The sequence below is a fragment of the Procambarus clarkii genome, chromosome 40, assembly GCF_040958095.1.
Source record: "Procambarus clarkii isolate CNS0578487 chromosome 40, FALCON_Pclarkii_2.0, whole genome shotgun sequence".
NCBI classification, from domain to species: Eukaryota; Metazoa; Arthropoda; class Malacostraca; order Decapoda; family Cambaridae; genus Procambarus; species Procambarus clarkii.
In genome coordinates, this window is record NC_091189.1 from 17,667,634 (window position 1) to 17,693,091 (window position 25,458).

Below are 25,458 nucleotides of genomic sequence, written 5' to 3' on the forward strand. Positions count from 1 at the left end.
ACATGGTGGAGACACAGTGGGAGGGGCATACATGGTGGAGGCACAGTGGGAGGGGCATACATGGTGGGAGGCACAGTGGGAGGGGCATACATGGTGGAGACACAGTGGGAGGGGCATACATGGTGGAGGCACAGTGGGAGGGGCATACATGGTGGGAGGCACAGTGGGAGGGGCATACATGGTGGAGGCACAGTGGAAGGGCATACATGGTGGAGGCACAGTGGGAGGGGCATACATGGTGGAGGCACAGTGGAAGGGCATACATGGTGGAGGCACAGTGGGAGGGGCATACATGGTGGAGGCACAGTGGAAGGGGCATACATGGAGGCACAGTGGGAAGGGCATACATGGAGGCACCATGTATGCCCCTCATGCCCCACCATGGTATGCCTCACCATGACACAGGGAAGGGCAGAGAGGGAAGGGTAGATGTGGAGGAGTAAAGAGGCGGATGTGGCCACAAGGAGGAAGGGAAAATGTTGCACGGGACACAGGGAGAGGAATAGTGGAGCAGAAGACAAGCGAGTACTCTCGCATAACCACATATAAAGGAAAAGAACACAGACAGCATTTTCACATTGAAAGGGGAAACAGGATAAGACGACATTAGAGGAAGCTGGAAACACAAATGAACTAGAGTGAAGTAAGAAAACACTCGTACATAACGAGGCTGGTCAATAAGTGGAATGCGCTGCAAGTAGTAGTAGTAGTGTAAGCCAGCTTCACATATAGCTTTGAGAATACATATGAAGGTCAATAAATTAAATACTGCAGGCACAGATTGTAGGAAGGCAAGACTTGTAGACATCAATTAGTAAGCAGAATTTGGAGAGGGTACAAGAGACTAAAAGGTTTCATGAATGAACTGTAAAAATGAATGGTTGCCATTAGCTTTTCTGGGAGTTTATTTGTGTACCTTGTAAACTGGAAAAGGATTTGTTCATCCTGACTTGCTGTGTGTGGGTTTTGGGAGCAAACAAGCATGACCAGCAGCAAAGCTTTGATCTGCTCCATTTGGTTTGGAAATGAAGTACTGATAGCAGAAAAGTAGATTCTTACATTCAATAAATATGGAGCCTACAGTATTAATTTAGTAAATAGTTTATGACCAGGGCCTTTACAAATTTTTTATTATTATTATGTACTTGTGATAGTTTTTTTTATCCAAAATAATCTTATGTTTTATGAAAAGTGAATTTATGCTCAAGTCACTTGGCTGCTTCCCATGATAAGTTACTCTTGGCTCAGCTGAAACATGTATTTGAGCCTAGAATTTATGAGATTTGTGGTGTTGGCACCTGACTTGTATGCAAAGGTATTTGTACTGTGATACTTTTTTGAACATTTGCCACATCCGTATTGGATTTGTTATTTTGCTCACTCCATTAATACTGAGGATAATATTTATTACTTTAAAGAATTCATGTACAGTATATCAATAATTTTCTGGGGGAAGCCCCGTCGGCTTCCCAGACCTTATCCAGGCTGATATGCTAATGTCAGACTTTGGCATCAGTCATGTGTATGGAGTTCTGTGAACCTACCGGGAATCACGAGCCAGAACCTGGCCCCCTCAGAGAGGCATGAGAAGCAATGGCCTATAAAAAAACCCGTGTGGTTGGAAGCATTCTATGTCTGCCATCGACCAGGTCAAGCACCCAGAAAGGTAAGCATCTCAAAACAAACCTCTATTCAGGTGAAAATTGCTACCAAAAGCCAAAAAAGTGGATAGAACTCCCTAAAAAAAAAAAAAAAAGAAACAAGCAAACGAGCATGACATCACATGTCACCTAGCCACTGTCTGTGCAGCTCCCCCCTTCCCGGGAGGGGGAAGGGGGAGCCCCAGACCCTTGTGTTGGCTATCCACCCTTCAGTTCCAAGGCTGGATGTCAAAAAACAGGAAAAAAAACGCTGACCAGAGGGAGGGAGGGATGCTGGGAGCCTCCGGGGTCTCACCCAGAAAATGGCGTTTCATTACATTCAACGCTAGTTTTTTAGTTCTTAAGTGAACTAAAAATATACTTTATTTGAAAAAAAAGTAATAACACTGAGATAGTATTTTTCTTACAGATTAAATAAGACTTGGGCAGCCCTCTCTCGAAAGGACCGCCAACACTTTGATCGAATGTCAGAGCTCTTCAGTGACAAGAACAACTGGGAGCAGCTGCGGAGTCATGTCAATAGTCTTAAACTCCCTATGATTCCTTACCTCGGTAAATAACACTAGTCATCCCAGCCTTTTTTCCATCATTGGTAGTGGTAGAGCTTTCCATATAATTTTGTATTGAATTTTATTAGAAAACCAGGAGTCATCATGAAGAGGATTGGAACCAGCACACTTAGTACTCCCAAGCCCACGCCCTAGACTGCTACACCTTAACCACTACACATCGACCGCTACACCTCAACCGCTACGCCTCAACTGCTACGCCTCGACCGCTACACCTTGACATGGCCAAAACCTGGGATTCCACCGAATCCTTTAGGTATCCTGAGGCTTCCACTGAAGCCCAATCCGGGTTTCTCACATTGCCCCCAATTCACTCTGGCTATGGTCCCAGGTAGCAATGCTTTTGAGCATGTCTTGGTGTGGTGTAGGACACGGGCTCTGGAGTACCAAGTGTGTGATAGTCTTGGGCATCACAGCTCCTAATGATTCCTCCTAATCCTCCTCACAGCTCCTACCGATTTTCTCATTGATACACCTCATTAATGTGATTTCATTGTGCATTGAGTTTTATTTTATGTATTCAGTATATATTAAGATTCTGGGTGGAATTATTTGACCACAGTCTTTCAGTAACATTTCATTTGATAAATTGGGTCGCTTTCTTAATAATAAAGAATTGGTCTTCCCATTGTCTCGCAGGTCTCTTTCTAACTGACTTGGTGTACATTGACATGGCCCATCCTCATTTTGGAGGCTTGGAGTCTGAACAGCGCCAATTAAAAATGAACAACATTCTTCGGGTATTAGCAGATTATCAACAGTCAGATTACTCGGCACTTCCTCATCTGCAGCACGTTCAGGCATACTTGGCCTCTGTCAGATACATTGAGGAGCTGCAAAAGTTTGTCGAAGATGATCATTACAAGTATGTTGTAAGGATATATTTACTTTTTTTTCTTCCAGTGTCTGAGTTATTTTGCTTTTTGTAAATCCCATGTCTGTTTTCCCATGAATTCTTTTTTGTCTTGGTAGCAAATTTAAACCTGTACTGTATTGTAGAAGAAGTACTCGGGAAAAATAAGTTACTTTTGTCACAGTGTCATCACTGTTTTTGTCAACAATGAACGTGATAGTGATGATGATTATATCATCATCGTCATCAATATCACATTTATCATTTCAAATTTGGTGGGGAGATATTTGTCCAGCAAAGATTGGAGAGCAGTTTATAAAAAATCAATTAAATATGTTTAATATGACATGCATCTTTTCATTATATCTCACACTGCACATCATCATGGAGGAAGAACACACTACACTAAGTTCCTCAGAGTAGGAGTTAAGTGGACTGATTCTGACACTAGACTTGTGCAGTGCAAAAATGGTAGTGTGTGGTAGAGTAGCATCATCTTCACCGTGATCATGTTCAGTGTATTAGGTACTGTATACTGAATGGACCAGTGTCATTTCTATGATCTTTAACTAATTCTTTTTCTGTGCCGCTTTTCTGTCTTTTCTGGCCAGTTAACTCCTCACCCTAATAATAAATTCTTATTATTAGGGAAAGTTAACTCATTCCTCCTAATAATAAAGATGAACCTGAAAATTATTAAAATGAAATACTGTAGTAAAGTTGAATAATCATAAAACAAGATTTATTAATAGTTTTGCATAGATTTGAAATAGTTTTGATCAGGAAATATATCTGTAACCTCCACACACATTCATAATATTTTGTCATTGTTAAACGTTTTGTGTAGTTTCGTAGGAAGTATGTAAGATTTGTACAGAGCAGCTCAATATTGCCAGGTTAAAGCTTAGTCATTTAGTCTTGGTTTTAGTGTGTATCTAATCTGCTCATAAAGCTGACTCTTCGTTCACTTGAAGAGGGTAGCTGACCTGTATTCAGACTAATACCACCAATCTCTGTAACATTTATACTGACAAATTTATTTTATAACTTTTGCTCACTGTGGCAGGTTGTCCCTTCAGTTGGAGCCCAATACCCCAAGCAGCAGCCACAGTGCCAGTAAAGACAGCGTTGCCGATGCTGCTGGAGGGGTCAGCTCTCTAAATGTTTCTCCATCTGCTCGCATGGGAGCTGGAAGACCTCCAGCTCCACCACCTACATATTCCTGCCCGACTCATGGCCAACAGACAAAATTTGTTCCCACTCACCGTAAAGCTCGTAGTTTAGGAACTAAGTAAGTTTGGCATGTTTTTTGCCCATTGACTCAGTGTTTTTTTATTACATAATTTATACTTTCACTTCTTATATAGTCTTATTCAGTAATATCACTGTAATGTTTTGAATTTTTTTACTTCAAATATTTTCACTTAAAAGTTTTTCATTGTTTATTGCACCTTGCAGGATCTTTTTAAGTTCTGAAGCTTGAGAGCTGTGAATACACTTTTTTCAATATACTGGAATATGTATTAATATAATGTGTTGTTGTTAATGGCACCTTGCTATTTTATACCATAACATGGCTGCCATTGTGTGGTGTTTCTCACTTATTTGTTTGTTTTAGTGTGAGGACTGAGTTTTGTTACGTATGCTTCTCTGTTTCATGTACTGTGAGTGAACATTCTTATTTGTGAATATAGCATACTCCATGGTCAAACAGGCTTAGTATTGCAGATATGGCAAGTACCATACCATGCACAAAAGAGGGCAAATGTAGCAGAATTGGTTTTAGAAAGCTGCTCGTCTAACTGTTGGCACTCTGTGTCAAGCGTTTAGATAGTTAAGCAAGTAATACAAAAATTCTAAATGTGATGGGGGTAAATTAAGGTGCCATATGCCCAAATGTGCTGAGATTAAATTGTTCCTACCATAATACCCTGCCACTGATGCAACAAAACCCCTTGTCCCAATCATTGCTGCCATGCTAGATTTCGGAGTATGAGTCTCCCACGCAATCTCCATCGCTCCGAACCCCAGACTCAGGGGGCAGACCGCTTCGGGTGAGTCCTGCACCAGTGCTTGAATTGAGTTGTCCTCTTTTGGTTGGTTTCCCTGTGGTCCTGTTTCTGTTGACCTCTCCTTCCATATCATTATCCTTGTTGTTACTGTGTTGCCTCTCAAACACTGCAATACCATGTACAACACTCCTGCTGCATCCTGGCTTTCTTATAGATGGGGTACAGGTGTCATCTTGATTGCTTAATTTTGGTTTTTGGCATGTGTTAAATGGAATGTCATTGCTCGTGTTAGTTTTATTAATAATTTTTTAATTTTGTTTTGTTTTGAATTATGACACTCGCTGTATTCCATTATCTTACAGCTACTTATCACGATACTATGTTTTCTTCTGTTTATCATATTTCAAGTGTTTCCCACTTGACTCGCACCTGTGTTCACTTTGTCATCTTCACTTTCTCCTTCTATCATAGTAGTCATGTCCTTTCTAGTTCCTAATTATACTCTTTCATTTACATCAGTCATTTCTCTTCTCCCTGTTACCACAAGGTCAACTCTCCCTGTTACCACAAGGTCAACTCTCCCTGTTACCACAAGGTCAACTCTCCCTGTTACCACAAGGTCAACTCTCCCTGTTACCACAAGGTCAACTCTCCCTGTTACCACAAGGTCAACTCTCCCTGTTACCACAAGGTCAACTCTCCCTGTTACCACAAGGTCAACTCTCCCTGTTACCACAAGGTCAACTCTCCCTGTTACCACAAGGTCAACTCTCCCTGTTACCACAAGGTCAACTCTCCCTGTTACCACAAGGTCAACTCTCCCTGTTACCACAAGGTCAACTCTCCCTGTTACCACAAGGTCAACTCTCCCTGTTACCACAAGGTCAACTCTCCCTGTTACCACAAGGTCAACTCTCCCTGTTACCACAAGGTCAACTCTCCCTGTTACCACAAGGTCAACTCTCCCTGTTACCACAAGGTCAACTCTCCCTGTTACCACATGGCAATCTATTTTCTCCAGGTTTTCAACACTGTTGTACATCTACCAAATAATTGGTATATATTTCTTATCTGTTCCTAAAATTGACATTATCAATTTTTAAATTGTTCCCTCTTAGCGAGACGAGCATGTGATGTGTTCATGGTTGCCTTACCTGATGTTGGGGCTCGCGGATTTTCTGTCCTCTAATACTTAAATTCTCAACTTATTTAATTATCTGTGGTGGCTTTTCCTATTTTCAATATTTCAGAGATAAGTTCTTTAGAATTATCTCATTATTATTTCCCATACTCTCCATATCCTCCCCTTCTTTCATTCATGTTAATCTTCATCTGATATTCTTGAACCTTTGCATCTTGCTTCTCCTTAGTCCATTTTCCTTTGGTATTGTCCATCAACTTTATAGTGTCACTTGGTACTGCTGGTTATGGGAACCGAGAGTTGCGCACACACGCCGGTCTGTATTATGATCATTGTGTAGTAGAAGGTTCTACACCTACAGTTCACATGCACTCCTCATACTTGTCATTTTCACCTCAACATTCATAAAAACTATGAATTTTGATGGCTGTTATGACTGGATTCTTGTGTTAATTAGTGTACTGCAAAATTTAGTGTTCAAAAACAAATATAAGTTAAATGCCACTGGAATTCCTTATATAAACGAGTATGAATATTTAATCTAATTTCAAGTAATGTTAATGGCAGAGATCAAGTTATTTTAGCTTGTTTACAATTTGTGTATGTGAACTGCAGCTAGTGTATAATCCTGAGCATGGAGAGTTGCGGTGCTTATTGAATTTTTTTGAGTTCTGCCCGAGTTTTCAATTTGCAATTGTTTTATTTATAATGATTTTAGTTATATTTTCTAATAATAAGAGCATTTGACCACAGTTAAGGTAGGTGCAGAAGTTAATTTTTAAATTCTTATTGTAGTAAATGCAATTTTTATCTTGTAATTTTTTGTAATTTTAAAATAATTTGACTATATCCTGCTTATAAAACATTTTGATTATCCAAGACATTAATTATAGATGCAGTAGTGGGGTATTAAGAGTAATCTTGATACAATGCTGTAAGTACTTCATTCTTGGCAACTGGAAAGTCTTGGGGGCAGCTCTCACTCAATGATCTCAACTTTTTTTTTGAATAAGCTGTTGCGTGACTTTGACCAATTCTGATGAAGTCAGAGGTCAGTCCTATTGCTGGGGTCAGTCCTATAGCTGCTGTCAGTCATACACCTGGATAAAATCTTGACTTGAGAAGCAGCATAGCTTGGTACCTTCTTTTGATAATTATGTACTTGAGGAGCAGCATCAGTCATTAGTACTACTGGATAGAATTTACGATGTAATTGGTTTCATGTTCTCAATTCTCAACTCCAGTCTAGACGAGGTCAAGAGTGACTGAGCTCAGAGAGGTATTGTCTGGTGCTCAAGTCTCTTGTAACAACCAAAATCTGCCACTTATTGTGCAGGTTTCATCCTACCTGTTGTTGGTTCTGAGGGTCAACATCCCTGTGACCCAGTCTCTTAACAAGTCTACCTTAAAATATATTCATACAAATCCTAAATTAATATTTTACTAGGTAAATGTTGAATATTCATTAATTTTGGGGTCTTGGATGATTAAAATATTAAAGTTCCTTGACAGTTCCTTCCCTCCCCACTTCCCTTCTTTATGCTCAATGTGACCCAACATCCCTTATGCAAGTAGTGCAACAATTTCCTAAATCCTGAAATTTAGGAAGGAATACTTTAATCAGTGATAACATCTCTTTCACAGTCAAGCAACTCAAAATTCACAAATACAGTGGGACGGCCGGACAGCTTGCAGCAGCATACACATGTATCTGAGTCAGATGTACGAGAGACTGCATGTTTTCATGAATGAATGTCTTATGCTGGATGTAGAGAATTTGTGCATTTTTTTATTTTATATAATTAAATTAATTCCCCCCTTACAGAAAAACACGGTTGTGCTTTAGAACCATGATTCTGTAGAATATACAGTAGTAATAAAGTATAATCTTGTACTGTATTTTCTTTCAGCAAAGTAAAGTCCAAGATGTGTTCGAGTGAAAAAATAGCCTAGGAACACGAACTATGTTGAAGGGCTCAATCTTCCGAGAAAAAGATATAAAATTTCATAAATATTTAAGATTGTTTTTATTAAACAAATAAACTGTCTTTAGATATCCCTAGTAGGGATTATTTACAGATGGCTTGTTGTGCTCCAGTGATATATGCAAAGTGTCTTCATGTATCAGCCTCTAACTTTTAAGACTTATGGATTGTTGTGCAATGAAGACCCCTTACAGTTTATTTTTCAAAATAGCTTCCTGGAGATAGGATTCAGAATAATTTTAACACATCATTGTGTAAAGAAAGCCTTGAGCCATAGAATACTGTAAGTATATTTAAAATTATGAGCATAGAAACAAATATTTCTGTATACATACACATGCCCGGATGTTAGGGGGTGTTCTGAGAATAGTAGTATATTGATCAAACCACAACTCAGAAGATGGAGAAGCGATGACGTTTCGGTCTGTTCTTGACCATTATCAAGTCGTGTGATAATGGTCCAGGACGGACTGAAACATAGTCGCTTCTCCATCTTCTGAGTTGTGGTTTGGTCATCGTATATTCAGCCACGTTATTGTGACTCTTCGTCTGCAATAGGAGTTTAATTTATATATACAGTATTTACCCCATAGGAAGTTTTGTGCTTCAGCAAATTTTTATTTTTATACTGTCAACACACACTGTTCCTAATCGCATGGTGCCTACCCCCATCTTGGCTTAGTCAAATTTCTAACCAGGAATCTCAAAACATTAAAAAATTCTAAATTTTTTGTACTACAACCTGGTTATTCACAGAGATTACCCACGTTACTCCAATAGTTTACCCGACTACTCCTGTTATTTGCCCAGCAACTCCCGTCATTTACCTGGCTGCTGCTATCATTTACCCAACTATTCCTGTCGTCTACCAAGTTAGCCATGCCATTTACCCCAGCTACTCCCACTCTTGACCTGGCTACTCCCACTGTTGACCTGGCTACTCCCACTCTTGACCTGGCTACTCCCACTCTTGACCTGGCTACTCCCACTCTTGACCTGGCTGCTACTGCAATTTATCTGGCTACTCCCGCTGTTTACTCAAAAATGACGCATAAAACCTTTTACTCTAAATAGGAATGTGGGTTAAAAAGTAAAGAACTGAAATGTGAATTCTTTCATGTTACCTGAATATTCAAGTTGTCGAGCTCTTGTAATACATCACGAGAATGGATAAAGATTTTTAATTTTGACTGTGTGTGTTTTAGATCAAGACCTTATACCTGGCATTGTAATATTGTCACTCAAATTTTCACCATCCTAAATCTTAGTTTTAAAGTTGGAATTTCTTCATATTTGCGATGAAACAAATTGATGTGATCTTCTTATCTGTATTTCAGAATTGCTTTAGAATTTTCATGGTTTTACTTAGTATTGTATAATTAACTATTAATTTTCTGCCTTCTGGCTATATGGTGATAATTTGTATATACAGTAGAGTAGCTGGTATGCCGACATGAACCATTACCTCAGTATAGTAAATTTTCCAAGTCATATTTCCACCAGACCTCTGTATAATATAATACTCCACCACTACCTTCTCCCACCCACTGCCATCCAACCCGGCCTCCTAACATAACGTCGCATTGTGATGTACATTCTACCGCGGGCCAAAAATTGTCGTACTAGAAAATGGTAGTGGCTCGGAAAATTGACATACTGTCCTGTTTTCCGTTTTGGGTCCTCTGGCTGATTAGGATAAGGGCACTTTAGTATGACAGTTTCTTGACGTTGGGAAATCTTAGCAGGAAGGGCTGTTTTGTCACCACACACCATCCCAACATCATAATCGTATATCAACTCCTCACCTCTATCCACAACTTCAAGGCCAAATATGGCAAACCACTTGAACATCAGTAATGTTGAAAAAATGAAGGAAGTCACAAGTACAAGAAGGCTGGTAAGTGAGATATAAAGAGCCACACGTCACTTCCACATTGTCACTGTTAGGTAACTATTTCCAACCCCATCAACACCACCATCCACACACCTCCCCTTCACATACCTTCCCTTTATATCCACCACCACCACCCCACACACCTCCCCTTCCCCTACCTTCCCTTCACATACCACCACCACCACCCACATACCTTCCCTTCGCATACCTCCCCTTCACATACAGTACCACAACTACCTTCAGCCTTTACTCATTGTATCAGGCTGTATTCCATAGACTCCCAGAATACACACTTCTCCTTTGTTCTCTTTATGGCACCATGTAATCATTTTGGTGTCTCACTCTTATCAGAAACCTGTGTATATATCCTGAGGTAAACTATCCTGGAGATACTTTTATCAATTGACCTCATGTGATCCAACCATCAGCAGTCATCATTTGACTTTAAATAGCAGCACAATATTTATTTTCTATAATGTATTCTGATGATCAAATGAGAAGTGGGTGTCATCATTTACCCACTCTTAAAGTGCTGCTTATTGCTTGTGCTGCAAGTTGACCGGCACTTGTTGTCTCAAGTTCCAGTTGTGCTGCAAAAGGCATTGTACTGAATAAATGTAAGACTCATGGCTGCTATGGCCAGCCATATATAAGGCTCATGTCCACCTTGGCCAGCCATATGTAAGGCTCATGTCCACCTTGGCCAGCCATATGTAAGGCTCATGTCCACCAAGGCTTGCAATGTTATTCGTAAAAGCTTTCTGGATACTGTATATTGTATTTGGTTTACTCTGCAGGGTGAATTAAATGTTGATGTTGCTCTTGCAACTGTTACACTAGATACCATAATAATGCTGAACAGATTTGAGCTGCTTTCTAAGTAAAGCTAGACATGGTGCTAAAGGTGCCTTCATAGTACTTAAGCTACTGTATCATGGTTCTAATGCATACTGGGGTCACAAAATGCACTTTATGCTCTCCCTAGAAATGAACAAATTAACCAGTAAATGTTATTTTTGCATTATTGTCAATGTGTTTCTTTTGCACTGTACACATTATCACAGATCAATAATATTTATTCTGTATTTTTCAACTAATTTAGTTTTGTTTTTATCCTCAGAATCAGTATTACAGTTTTCTTAATTTGAAGAGTATGACAATAGATTAAATATTATTCATTCTTTACAAACATCATATGAGCTCTTTATACTATATAAGTTGAAAAATACAACCACAATCAAACCTAGAATTAAGAATCATTCTTGCCTTTAAGCACTACCATTCAGGTTCACAGACAGGGCTTTAGCAGAAAACCATAAGTATTTTCTAGTACAGTAGTTTGATATTAAAAGACAAGGCTCGATAGTAAGGAGTTACGTTAATTAAAGTCACAGTAATTTATAGTAGGGAGGAAAGAGGGGAATACAAGTGAACTATACACAAATGTTTTAAATTGAGGGATTCAAACAAGCCAGTATTATGCTGGCATCACATACTGTATATTTAAAGCACACGGAGGACGTAATACTGACATGGGATTATCACATGATAACACAGACCTCCATGGTGAGGAGAGCAAAACTTAAATTAAACCCTCACAACAGTGAGATTGCTGCCTCACTGCACAGCCCAAAGCACTCTCACACTTAAGTAATTACCTTCAGTGCTACTAAAACAAGTTTCCTCTGAGTGGTGTAGTGTGGAGACTGAGGAGAGGCTTCAGGAAGCGTGGGAATGATATTCTACATCACACTAAAACCATCAATATCTCCCATACACAACTCTATATACAGTACAGTACTTGCAGACACTGTGAATTTATAAAAGAAATTTCCATAAATAAAAGTAAAAATAAAACACATTAATAAAAATAAAAACATTTAAACTAATAACAATAATTGCTGAACATTACAGGGTGTAAACTGTTTACAATAAAGGTGTGAAGGGTTCCCCTTAGGCTTTTGAAAGATTTCCACGATGCAACCCACAACAGTTGACTTTTAAGTACCCGTTTACTGCTAGGTGAACAGAGTCATCCGGTGAAAGAAAACCTGGTCCTCCTGAGGGAATTACACCAGAGACCGTTTGATTCTGAGCCAACTGTATAATTTATGATAATTTACAAAAATCACTGTATACTTGGTTTTATAGAGCAGTGAAATGTGACTGAGAGTTATAAATGTAGTAACAACAGCAGTAGTTACTACAGAGAGAAGCCAGTGTGTTAACTTTGGGTAGCTGGGAGTGCTTCTACAGTATATTTACAATGATTGTTTCTTATAACAAAGACCATTGATTCATAAAAAATATGGAAAATGAATGGGTCACTTATTCATACTTAGTTATGATTGTTTACATAAAATTAAACTGTCACAAATACTTATGATCATTTTTATTTTTTATAGGAACCATTTTATGTACACACAGAAATCACACTAGCATGATGCATCAAATGAACAAAATAATAAAGGCAGCGTCTGGGATGATCTCGGACGTAGGTTCGAATCCTCGTCACGGCCCTTGTTGATTGTTCAACCATTTTATGTTCTCTTTCAAAGTTTAGGTTTTTGTCCTTTAAAATTTGAAGCGTGAACAACATGGATTGTGTCATGCGAGTCAAGACCTTCACAGCAACAATGGTCACCAGCAGGTGTGCCGGGACTGATGGAAGAATTTCAGTTGGGAATATAAATTTCTGTCATTTATAAAAATAAAAAATATAAATTGGGTGGTGGGGAAGTGATATGTGGAGTAGGTCAAAATGACTGCTAACTAATATTTGAAGAAAATGTCATTACTACAAGAAACTAAGAGGTATATCCCATGTACATGTGATGCATTTGATGAAGTTGTATGAAATTTTACTTTAAGGCATTTTTTCTGGGGGGGGAGCCCCGTTGGCTCCCCGGAGCTATCCAGGCTGAATGGATATGGATAACTTTCTGGCATCAGTCAATGTGCACGGAGTTCTTGCTTACCAGGGACCATGAGCCAGAACCTGGCCCCCCTCAAGAGAGGCACGAGGAGCAATGGCCTATAGAAACCCCCATGTGGTTAGGAGCATTCTATGTCTGCCATCGACCAGATCTGGCACCCAGAAAGGTAGGCGCCCCAAAACAAACCCCCCTATTCTAGTGAAACTATTGCTATCGAAAGCCGAACGAGTGGACAGAATTTTCAAAACCAAAATTAGCAAACGAGCATGACGTCATCATGTCGCAGTGCCGTTGTCTGTGCAACCCACCCCTCCCGGGAGGGGGAAGAGGGAGCCCCAGACCCCCATGGCTTCGTCGGCAGTTCTGGTTCCTTCGGGGATGTCCCATCCGCCTTTCTTGCGACCGCTGGGTTTGGCCTTCAAGGGCCTTGCGTCGATTGCTGCGTCGCCGGCTTCCTCTTCCGGTTTTTCGGGGTTCAGTGCCTTTGCTCCTACCCGAGGCCTCGCTCGATGTGTTCATGGATGTGTTGTCTCTTGGCTGGGGCTTTGTGACCAGTGCTCACCAGGCTGGCCAGGGGTGGTGGGCTCTGTCCCTCCATCAGGCTCACAGCACAGTGCTGGAATTTGCGGCTGTGTGGATGTCACTCCAAAGGATTTGGATCTCTCGCAGATCGATGGTCCAGCTCAATTCGAACTGTTCCCTGGTGGTTCATTGCCTGAACTGCAGAGGTTCGATGCGGTCCTTGGCTCTTTGGGGCTGGTCGCTTCGAGTGACTCATCAGCTGAGTTCTCGGGGTTTGGCTCTCCTGGCGATAGGTGTACTTCGGTCTCTGATAGGGTTATTTTGTCCTTCTTATCATGGTTGTTTCAGGACCGTCTTCTTATGCCGAATACTGTCGCTCCCTATCATGCGGCGCTGGCGGAGCCGCTCCAGCTTGCATTCAGTATTGATGTTAAGTCTGCTCCATTCCGCAAGTTGTCTTGTGCATTGCTTCACCTCCGGCCTGCTCATGCATCTGAGCCCTGCTGAGCCCTCCTGGGCCTTGGACTGGGTGCTCTCTTTCCTCTCTTCTCCTTTGTTTGTGGTGGCCCCTTTGGTTTAGGATTGTTTTTCCAAGGCTCTTTTCCTGTTGACATTGGCCTCTGGGATTGGGTCGGGGAGCTTCATGCTCTCCTCCGGCACAGGGGTTTCTCTTCTTTTGGTCCTGGTGGTAGGTTTGTTCGGTTGCAGCCATCTCCTATTCTGGCGAAGAATGAGACTGCTGCTTTCTGGAGGGGACCTTGGGTTGTTGTTGCTTGGTTAGTCAGGCCGGGGTTACATCATGTGTTGTGTCCGGTCGCAGCTGTCCGCCGTTACCTGCGCTCCACAGCCTCCGTGGCCGGGAGGCACTTTGAGTTGACCTGGTTTCCCTTCTATCCTGTTCCAGGGTTCGGGTCTCTCAGGTTGTTTGCAGGGTTATTTGGTCCAACCGGCCTGCAGTCTATCCTCATGCCCACGGTGTTCGTAAGTTTGCTGTATTGGCTGCCATCTTCGATAGCGTGCCTTGGGCTGACAATCGGGCACAGGGTTTTTGGAGGTCGAACAGGGTCCTAGACGTTTGCCACCTTGTCAATGGTCCTGGGCCTAGTCAGGTCAATGTCGTATTGAATCGGCGGTTGCAGCCAGTTGTGTCGACTTTGCATTGAGGAGCAAGAGCTGACCGCCTCCTAGGTAAGTTCCTTTTGTTTTGTCTTTGGGTAAGTAGCTCTGGGGGAGCCAAAGGGGCTCCCCCCAGAAAACCAGCGTTGAATGTAATGAAAAAACATTTTCTAGGCGAGACCCAGAGGCTCCCCCGCAACTCTCCCTCCGGTCGGCGTTTTTTGTTTTTTTCGCTGTTTTTGACATCCAGCCTCAGAACTGCAGGGTGGATAGCCCGTGCGGGGGTCTGGGGCTCCCTGTTTTCCCCCTCCCAGGGAGGGGAAAAGTATGCGCAGATAGCAAAGTGGTGATGCCATGCTTGTTTGTTCATTTTCATTTGGGGGAGTCCTGTCCACTAGTTTCACTTTCAGTAGCAATATTTTAACCAGAATAGGAGTTTGTTTTGGGGAGGTTACCTTTCTGAGTGCCTGACCCGGTCAATGGCAGACATAGAATGCTTCCAACCACATGGGGGTTTCTATAGGCCATTGCTCCTCGTGCCTCTCTGAGGGGGCCAGGTTCTGGCTCGTGGTCCCCAGAAGGCCTAGAACTTCATGTGCATTGACTGATGCCAGTGTCTAATATATTCATATCAGCTCGGTTAGCTCCGGGACTCCTCCGAGTCTCACTCGCCCAATGTAATGAAATGGCATTTCATTACATTCAATGCTAGTTTTTTAACAAAAGTCTGGGGGAAGGAGGCGGGTGGGGGTGCTACATAGATGGGCTGTAACTAGGCATTGTCCAGTTACAGTCCAGTAAGTCCAGCAGCTGTACTGTGGAAATGTAGACCTACACAAAATATCATAGATTTGTCCCCATGAGGCATAGGAGCACAGGAAACAATTTGGCTTGTAGTGTGTGTGAACATGGGCAATTGTGCTTCATGTCAACTTTTAAAAGCACTGTACTACATACCAGTCATATACACATATCTTACTCTGTACACAATTGACCCTTGGATGATATTTGGCTAGGATGTGTTTAATATAGTGAAATCAAGGTTTACTTATACAGTATTAGGCATGTCAGGCTGTTATGAGCAAGTAATTTTCAAATTTTGCTAGCTACATTTTCATAGTATAATATTGATTCATGGGTCACTTTTGTAAAGGAGCATTCAGCCTTGACACAGGCACTCAAATACTTGTTTATATTTTTCTGGCTAAAGTCTGTCATCCAGCAAGCCACACTGTACTACACTGCGATATTTACAAAAAGCTGACTGCAAATGTAATTCTACATATACAGTACTGTACATACTATTGATTTTGCAATAGCACAATAATTAGTTTTGATATTTATTTATAATGCATAATAACTAATTTTTATTTTTTTATTTTTATATAACTGAATATTAATAGCAATTAGCTATACATAGGAAATCTAAATTTGAAATCATTCTAAAAAAAATATAAACACATAATTAGTGAATAATGCATTTTCTTGACAGCATTTTTAAAGGTTGCTCTGGCACCAGTGAAGGACCGCGTTGTGACTCTGTGAATAGCTTGGGTAGTCATGAGCCCGGTTGTCCATCAGCTCAGGGATCGCATGGGTCAAGACATTTGCTAGATGACTCTGAATTAGATCCACCTCCGCCACCCCACCATGAATGTACGTCGCCGCCTCACACACTCACTCGGACATGGTATGAAAAATGAGGCCCAGTATTTAGAAAAGTGATAGCTGCAGATAGCGTCTAAATATTTTGAGTTATTTAGGGCTTGGTCCATGTGGAAATATAGTTAAAGAAAAATTATCTTACTAGAAAAGCTATTGTAATACTTGAAAATAAGCTAATAATAATAGTTGGATATATATCTATGAAGGATATAAGGTTTGAAAAATTTGTAAATCTATTGAGATACTTTTGTTACAGCAGTGAAAGACTCGTAAAATAGGTCTGAAGCTTGAGCTTGACTTTATCCATAGACTATAGTTTCCAGTACCGTATGTGTAAGTTATTTGTCAAATTGCAGTCTGCGTTTAGATGACATTATTTTGAATGTATTTTTGCAGGTCAGGTCTGTCCTCAGACTCCGACACAGAGGTCGTCTTTGAGGTGAGTGGTGAAGAGTGTGGTGTACAGGGCCCGTTAAGACGCAAAACTGTCATCAAGGATGGCCGCAGACCAGCTGTAGCAGCTTGGCATAGATATTGGGTAAGATATGTTGATAATTAGCATAGTTAATAATTAAGTATGCATTTTGTAGCAATAAGTGCTCTCCAAAATTATAATGTGTGTTGTGAGAGAGGAGAGTGAATTCCATGTCTTGTCCCAGCCTGTGTAGGTGTATTTCTGTAGAAAATGACATATCACACATGGTCTTACATTCAAGTGTGTATGTTAGAACAAAAAAACTTTTTGCATTCAAAGATCCAGTCATTAAAATAAGTCTGTATCTTTCAGTTTATTATAATTGTAATTGAACAGGAGGGAAGCAATAGGTAAAGCATTTTTACCAATGCTGGGAGTCACCAGAAAGAAACGTACAAAAGGAAGTAAAGTATTATACTAGCATTAAAAGAATTCTTGGACTTGATAATTTTAGCATTTACTGCTGATGAGGCACTCACTTGGAAGTTAATGTTTGATTAATACATAGTGACTAAGGTAAGGTGACAGTATATACCAATGAAAAAAACTAATGACTTTTGCAAGGCAATCATGAAGGGAGACAAATTGTATTTTGATGCAGGATGTAGTTTACATCATCTATAGTTCATATTGTGTAATATTGTGGTGCTTTCTATAGTACTATTTTTTCTGTGAGAAATTATTACTTTGAGTTTAATTATGAAAATGTTACAATTATAGGATGGCAGTCTTATAGGACGGCTATTAGTGTGTTATAGCCAAGACTTAATCAGGCAATGAGTCACAATAACGTGGCTAAAGTACGTTGACCAGACCACACACACTAGAAGGTGAAGGAACGACGACGTTTCGGTCCATCCTGGACCATTCTCAAGTCGATTTTGAGAATGGTAAAAAATCGACTTGAGAATGGTCCAGGACGGACCGAAACGTCGTTGTTCCTTCACCTTCTAGTGTGTGGTCTGGTCAACTTAATCTAGTCATTAAAAAATACAACATAAGATTACTGGAGAGTGAAAAAATGTAAAAGACAGAAAAAATTTTAAAATTCTTATTTTATACTGTATATATTATTTATATATTAATAAAATAATATTTTGCTGCCTTTATTTTGCTTCGCACTGTATTACATTTGTACTGTATAAAACACTTAACATGCCATAATACATTGTCATTCAGGTGGTTACCTATATAATTATCTTCACAGGTGCAGTTATGGGGTGGTGCATTAGTGTATTATCACCCAAAAAGCCTCACCTCTCGAGGTCAGGAACGAGCAGATTTCAAAACTTCCCCGTGTAAACTACAGCCTCTAGTCTCGGCAGGAGGAAAGCTGGTTCTTGTCGGTCCCCATGATGCACAGTCCCAGCCTGATGTGTTCCAGGTCAGGGTGTTCACCTTGGTAATGTCACTTGTCTTCACATACCACTGCCATGCCTGCAAGCTGGTGATGGTCTTTGCAACTATGAAACTCTTGAGAGAATGTAATGATATAATGGTGTAGACTTTAGCTTGCTTGTGGTTGACTAAATTAAAATTAGCTTACATCAAACCAGGGCTCTTCCCTGGTTTGTTCTATTGCCTTTGAATTAGAACTTATTGAAATAATGACCTTTATACACTAAGATGAAATTGTCATGTTTGTGTATGTACGTGTTAGATGTATCATGTTTTAGGTTAATGCAGCATGCCTAAGTGCTACTGGTGGAAAAAAAAAAAATCTTTGAATTTCCAGTTCTGAAGTTTAACCAGTTAGAAAATCAATATAATAGACAAAATTTCTGTTCTAGTCAGCTACAATTTTCAAGACAGATTCCATTTTAATATTTGGGGTGGAATAAAGAATATAATGAATTGAGTCTTGAAAATTATAAGCCCATAATAAATTTTGAATGTCGACTTCTCATTACTGCACTTGACACTCGACTTCTTATTACTGCACTTGACACTTGACTTCTTATTACTGCACTTGACACTCGACTTCTTATTATTGCACTTGACACGTTTGAAGAGTAGGGGAAGACACTCATGGGTTGGAAGAGGCACTCCTCAGGGGTGGTATGGAGGGCACACTCAAGGAAAGAATTGAAGCAAGGAAACAGTGAGGAACACCCACCCAACCACCACCCCCAGCAACATATCCATAGCAGTATCTGGGCCGTGTCATTTATGCTCTACAGTATTTTATGCTGCACAAGTTCCTTTTCTTACACTGCTTTCACTTAGTCATGTTCATTGTCATGTTGGGGTTTGTGGATATTGTGTTCATGCAAGCTTTAGTGTGTGACTGAGCAGTTCAATGGTTAACTATTGTAAAGTAAAGGTTTTGGGCATGTAGTTGAAGGCTTGCACCTTGTTCCAAGTTGAGATTTTATAATCCTTGCTTGTTATAGTTAATTCTACTGTGGGTCAATAACTATTTGCTTTCAATACTTGTTGCAAAGTCCTAAATTTTATTACATCTCTCTACTATTTCCTTCCTGTAAGAATTACGGTAAATGAAGTTTGAAGTTGATTCATTGGTAAGGTTAATGTTACTGAGGAGTTAATTGTATGTTTTGTTGTGGCTTAGGTTATTTGCTCTACTCTTATATTGAAGTAATTTTGTAATAATAAACAAATAATTACTTAAACATTTTATGTACTTTTCATTGACATGCAGTAATTTAAAAAACAAAAATAAATTTGCAGCTCTCGGACCCTGCGAAGGCTACGATATACAAGTTTCGGGCTCCATCGGTATCTGCAGCAAAGTCCTGGATATCCAACTTGCAGCAAGCTCTCTCAGAAAATATACAGAGACCACCTGAAACGCTTGAGAATCTTATGACATTTGAATAATCCTAAATATGGGTTTGTGTTCAGTGAAATTAGTATTTCTTATTTTCAGTTCTTAGACTTTTTGTTAAAAAGAAAAACATTGATGACCAAGTTAAAAGCTCAATATATGTAACATAAATTTGAAGTACATAAGTGATGAAGCTGTTAAGGTGATGAATTGTAGCGTTAAGTTGTGTATAATTAACAAATGACAAGAGAAAACATGAAGGATAAATTAATTTTAGTAGAATAGAAAAAGAAGAAAAACAATTAAAGGAGGCTATATGTAATTTAGAAAACATAATACAAAACTTGAACTCATGTTCCTTAAACTGGGTAATGAGGCATGTATAAGACCTCATGCTCCTCACACTATAATGAAGCATGCATGAGACCCCTCATGTTCCTCACATTGGGTAATGAGGCATGTGTGAATTACCAATGAAATGTTCATGATTTAATCAGCTCATTTCAGAGGATGGTACAATTAAATGTCTTATGCATGATGTGAGGTATTGAAAGAGAATCTTTTATCATTACTTTTTAATGTGTAAGCCATAGTTCTTACCTTTTTTTCAGCAATTGCAAGTGTGATTTCATTCTTTATGAGAATCATTTACAGAGGTCATTTTACCCAAACTAGCAATGACTATACGACTCATTTCAGTCTCTATAGCAGATTGTATTTCCCAAATTTCTGGGCTTTGCTGTAATTATCTAGGTAGCAATGGCTCCTAGTCAGTAGGGGAGTTGAACGTGTTAATGTACATATAATAATGACCTTCTCAAGAGATGTGTGTTGCTCAGTAACACCGAGCTGAATATTGTTTCAGAATGTGGCCTCTTATCCATGCTGTAAAAGGTTTTTAACCCCCTAGCTAACAAATCAGAGGAACATGAGTCTAGTCTAGTCCTTATAAACTGTTCTGCCAAAGGAAGTAGCATGAGTAATGATTAATATGATGTTTGCCATAGGTCAAAATACTGTATGTCTAGAAATGCAAATGCTTGAATATTTGAAAATGCTTGAGGTATAAAGAATGTCTCGTTGGCCCGTGCTTCACACTTTCATATACAGTAGTTTATGTAATGTATTTTGTGGGAATGCAACTGAATGTGTTACTGAATCCTGATTGACTGACCAGAATTTGACACAAAATTCCATGCCTGGTGCGTGTGGTTTGATGCATGTGTAAAACTGGTGACTAGCTGGGATACTCGCCATTTCTTGTAATATTTCACCAGACAAAAAGAATAATTGGCAGTTTCATAAAGCTAAGAAGCTGATGAACATATTTTAAATTTAAAAGTTTAGTGAACCTTTCCAATGGGCATATTATTTTTTACCCAGATCTGGGTTGTTGACTTTGGATTTGAGAGCACCAAAATATTTTTTCCCTTCTTGGTCTTTCCTAACACAGTAGAGGGGAAAATATACTCTAGATATTGAAAATAGATCAGCATAGAAGAGTCTCAGTAAATTGTTTCTTTTGCCAAAATCCAAGTTTTTATAATGTAAAGTATACTCTGTATGAAAACTTTATGTAATTTGAGACATTTTAAAAAATCTGACAACTTGGATATTGGTGTGAGAGTATGCAACTAGTAGGCACTGTGAGTGTGTGTGTGGTGTCTTGCTGCCTGCCTCTGCTGTCATGTGTACATGGTGATGTGTGCGCTCACATGTGCACATGGTCATGTGTGTGCTCATGTGTACATGGTCATGTGTGTGCTCATGTGTACATGGTCATGTGTGTGCTCACGTGTACATGGTCATGTGTGTACTCACATGTACATGGTCATGTGTGTGTGCTTGTGTGTACATGGTCATGTGTGTACTCACATGTACATGGTTATGTGTGTGTGCTCATGTGTACATGAACATGTGTGTGTTCATGTGTACATAATCATATGTGTGCTCATGTGTACATGGTCATCTGTGTGCTCATGTGTACATATACATGGAAATGTGCATGTGTATAAGTGCTCATGCATGCATGTATCTACACATGTTCATGTTGAGTGTGCGCATCTGCTCAACTCTGCAAGTGCGCGTGCTCACAAATATTTGTATTTGTTACAGTGGCTTTAATACAATTATGTCAAGGCTGATTGTTATTTCCTTACTGGCATTGGCTGAAGCTAAAGTAGCATTTTCAATTTAAATTATCAGAAAATTATATTCCTTACTATGTTACTATATTCCTTACTATTATATATATATTTTTTTATTTATTTTTGCTTCAGCATTTGTTAACAACTTTAAAAAGGTAATGTAGCTATGTTCTGTTAACTTAGTATGGAAATTTTTTTTTTTTTAATTTTTCTTTTGGGGAAGATGTGCACATAATACATGAGGAAGGTTTCTTGACAATTTAAAACCTATTTTAAAAGCCGAGGTATTATTGAGTATGGCACTAAATGTGTGTTCTTGTATACAAACATATCTAAAATATGATGAATATGGCCATTTTGTGACTGCATGTGATGTACCTAAAGATGTGAATACATTCATTTATAATACATGATATGTATTTCAAGTGCTCTATGGCTCAACTGCTTTTGTGAGGAAAACACAAGTTTAAATATTGCAAGAAAAATATGTATTTTTTTTTTTTTTTTTTTTTTTAAGCTTTGTCATTTATACTGAACCAAATATATTTTGTCAATAGAAGAGCTAGTGCACATGTTAGTGCAGCTGTCCGCATATCTTTGTAGGTGTCATTCATCACTGCTCTTTCCCTTCCACGGTCAGCTTCCTACATAGTCCATCATTCCATAATATTAACCATTTCTGTTACTCAAATTTGACTGTTTCTGGTGTCGCTTAACAAATGCCATTCTTTTGATACTTATCAAATGCCATATTCCCTCATTGCAAAGAAAAAGCATTTCTATTTCTGTTTGCCTTTATTGCACCTGTCTTGTGTACTGTATATTGTTACCATTTTAAAGCACAGGCAAATTGTCACCTGTTGCAAATTGTTTTGTAAATATTATGTTTAAACTTGCAACTTCCACATGCTAATGTGTTGGAAATAAAGTTTGACATTGTAAAAATATTTTAGCATGATAAATTGTTTGCCGGTCAAAATACAGTGAGCATATTTACTCAATGAAGCTGTTGCTAGAGTTTGAATTAAGCAATTTGAACATTTATGACCATTTAACTTCTGGAGGAGTCATCTTTATAATAAGCTGTGTTCTGCAAGTGAAATGTAAAATGTTATCAAATTCATTGGAGATCACAAGTTCTTTAAGCCAAAGATATTGGTCAAGTGGGAAAATGAGTATTAGGGTTTTGGAAATTTTCCTGCAATTTAAAGAGAAGTACATATTGCTGCAGCATTCTTGTATGTTTACATACTAATTGATTTTAGGCTGTGAAATATATGATGTATAAGTTTTGGTGTGCATTCATTACTTGTACTTTGTGCATTACAGTTTCTTGACAACTGGATGCTTTAGGTATTCCTAAATAGTGATTAAGCAGATTTCTGCAATCCCTCTGAACTTGAGGGTGTAAAGTATGAGAAGTTTTGAGATTTGTTTAGCATTTAATTGTGGTTCATTGATAAATGTAAATACAGCTTAAATACCATGCAAAATGCTAATAAGGTCTCAAAAATTCTTTATCAGCCTCAAATACTCATTCCAAGCTGTGTATGGAAGCCTCTTGCTTAGGGGCACCAGAATTCAGTATTATTCAAGCTTACAGTTTAAAAGTTTTTTTTTTTTTTTTTTGTACATACAATATTTGCAGAGATTGTTTACGCGACATAACTGTCACTCGATAGAATTCATCCAAGCTCAGAACATTTAAGTGTATTGGTAAGGTATTGCTTCCAATAAGTTGCTCTCAACATTTTAGATATAAATTTAGAGGTCAGAAAACATAAATTTGCTAGTGTATCATAGTCATTTATTTTAAATGGAAATGTAAAATTGTAAAGCCTTAATTTACAGATGATTCAAAATTTGTGATGTTATAATGCATACCCATGAATGAGTGCTCTTATGTTTGTAGCAATAAAAACATTAATCTTGTGCAGATTAATTTACTATTTTAATAACCATGTACAGAAGAAGACGTAGCACTCTAGGCACTGCAGGTGGCTGTTACAATACTTCCCCGCCTTCTCCACGGCAAGTGATATCTGGTAGACTAATCTGGCTGGCCAATAAATTGCACACCCTGTATAGCCTTATAAGTTGAAGTGGTACTTGTCATTGGTGTCCAACTGGAGGGGTTGTCGACTCTCCTGTGAGCCAATCACTCTGGGTCCAAGCAAAGAGGCCTGGTAAAGGTGGGTGGTTATGATGTGGTGTGACAGTGTTGGGTACCTCAGGACAAGAGGTGGTGTGCTCATTTACATCCTTGAACACTTCTAGCAGTGCCTGCATGTCCATTGATGAGGCCGGGACAGTACTAACAACCTGTACAGGGGTACTGGTGATAAAATAGTGAGCCCCACCTGCAGGATCTACAACATGGTGGCAAGTAATTATTTATTAAAAGAAGACGCCAAATAGATAATTTTGTGGTATCACAGGAAATCGTGCTTAAGGATTAGCTGCTCAACATCCATCAAGACAAAGGCTCACTGAAAACATCCTCGATAGGCATGGCCGAGGTCCAAAGGGTGGGTGGGTTCTATAGGTAGACAGTACAGTATTACCATTGGTAATGTGTGTGTGTAATGCATAAAAATGTAACATATTCATTTTTGAGTGACAACATTCAAAAGAGTATTGTAGTTTTTGTTTATTTAATAGTCTTGGTTTCAGCAGTCAGATGACGTGTCATGATAAGTTGAGACAAGGATGCTTGTCATGTACTGCTGGCAGAGTCGGGTAGAACATAGTGCTGACGATGGCCGGAGACAGAGAGCTTGGGAGGCAGAGCGCTTGTGCGAGGCCGTGAGCCGAGAACTTGAGTTATGTTGGGGTAGAGAGGTAGAAGGGGGGCAAGAGCATAGAGCTCAAATTGAGGAGTGGGATCAGAGGGCCTGAATGTGGGGTTCTCACCCCACATGGGGTTCTCACCCCACATGGGGTTCTCAAGCTATGTGAGTAGCTTGAATAAGGTTAACATTGGCTAACTGCTCTGTAGTGAGGCTGTAGCATCTTGTGTGAGAGTTAGAACTAGACTCGCCAAGTGTTACATTGTATGCTGGTGAATGCTGATTGCATTGGAGACAATCCATGGCATATCCAGAGCGTTTGTCACTGAACCACTATTGTAGTTAGTGCTGACGCTACATTCCTGAACGGCTCATATCCACATTTCACCTGACATTGTGTTGGGTGAGGGTGAGTTCTCTCAACCTATCCTCATAGTTGCAGCCTCTCTGATATCATATGGGAGAGGAAACCCTTTTCGAATTGGACAGAAGACTTAGTGCGGCCAAAATTACTCTGACCCTCTTGCCAGGAGCTTGCATCAAATATGTAGCAGCCACATTATACCTAAATTTAGTGGCTGCCACAAAGTCTCTAAGGTATTCCACATTCCAAGAAATTCTATTACAAGGATATAAAGTTCCCAATAATCCCCATAATTTTTAATGACACCTGCAATCAATTTACTAATCATTAATGATGTCTGTAACAAATCCTCAAGATTTCCATGAATTACTTAGGACACCCAAAAGTAACCAGTGAATTTCCCATCAGATCAAATGATGATCAGCCTGCCAAGTGAGGCGCAAACTGAATCTAACACAAGATCAGGTTAACACGGGTATAAAACAGTTGATGACAAGCATCAGCGGTCTTGTAACCAACTTCCACACCCGTTACCACTCAC

The 25,458-nt window shown here is 39.5% G+C and overlaps 1 protein-coding gene across 12 annotated transcripts in view; it reads left to right on the forward strand.

Annotated features, from left to right (window-relative positions):
• LOC123757946 (ras-specific guanine nucleotide-releasing factor RalGPS1) overlaps positions 1–23,706 on the forward strand; it is a 144,029-nt gene extending 120,323 nt beyond the window's left edge. For 3 of the 12 annotated variants that reach the window (XM_069338758.1, XM_045741927.2, XM_045741922.2), the window contains 8 exons: positions 2,071–2,213; positions 2,870–3,095; positions 4,150–4,374; positions 7,881–7,958; positions 16,182–16,379; positions 16,751–16,892; positions 18,037–18,231; positions 19,521–23,706. In XM_069338758.1, coding sequence (XP_069194859.1) covers positions 2,071–2,213; positions 2,870–3,095; positions 4,150–4,374; positions 7,881–7,958; positions 16,182–16,379; positions 16,751–16,892; positions 18,037–18,231; positions 19,521–19,670 — 1,357 coding nt within the window. In that variant the 3' untranslated portion in view covers positions 19,671–23,706. Of the gene's footprint in view, positions 1–2,070; positions 2,214–2,869; positions 3,096–4,149; positions 4,375–5,065; positions 5,138–5,642; positions 6,152–7,880; positions 8,081–16,181; positions 16,380–16,750; positions 16,893–18,036; positions 18,232–19,520 lie in introns of those variants that run through there. The other 9 variants (XM_069338760.1, XM_045741923.2, XM_069338757.1 and 6 more) reach the window with 6 other exon arrangements.
• The last annotated feature ends 1,752 nt before the right edge of the window (positions 23,707–25,458 follow it).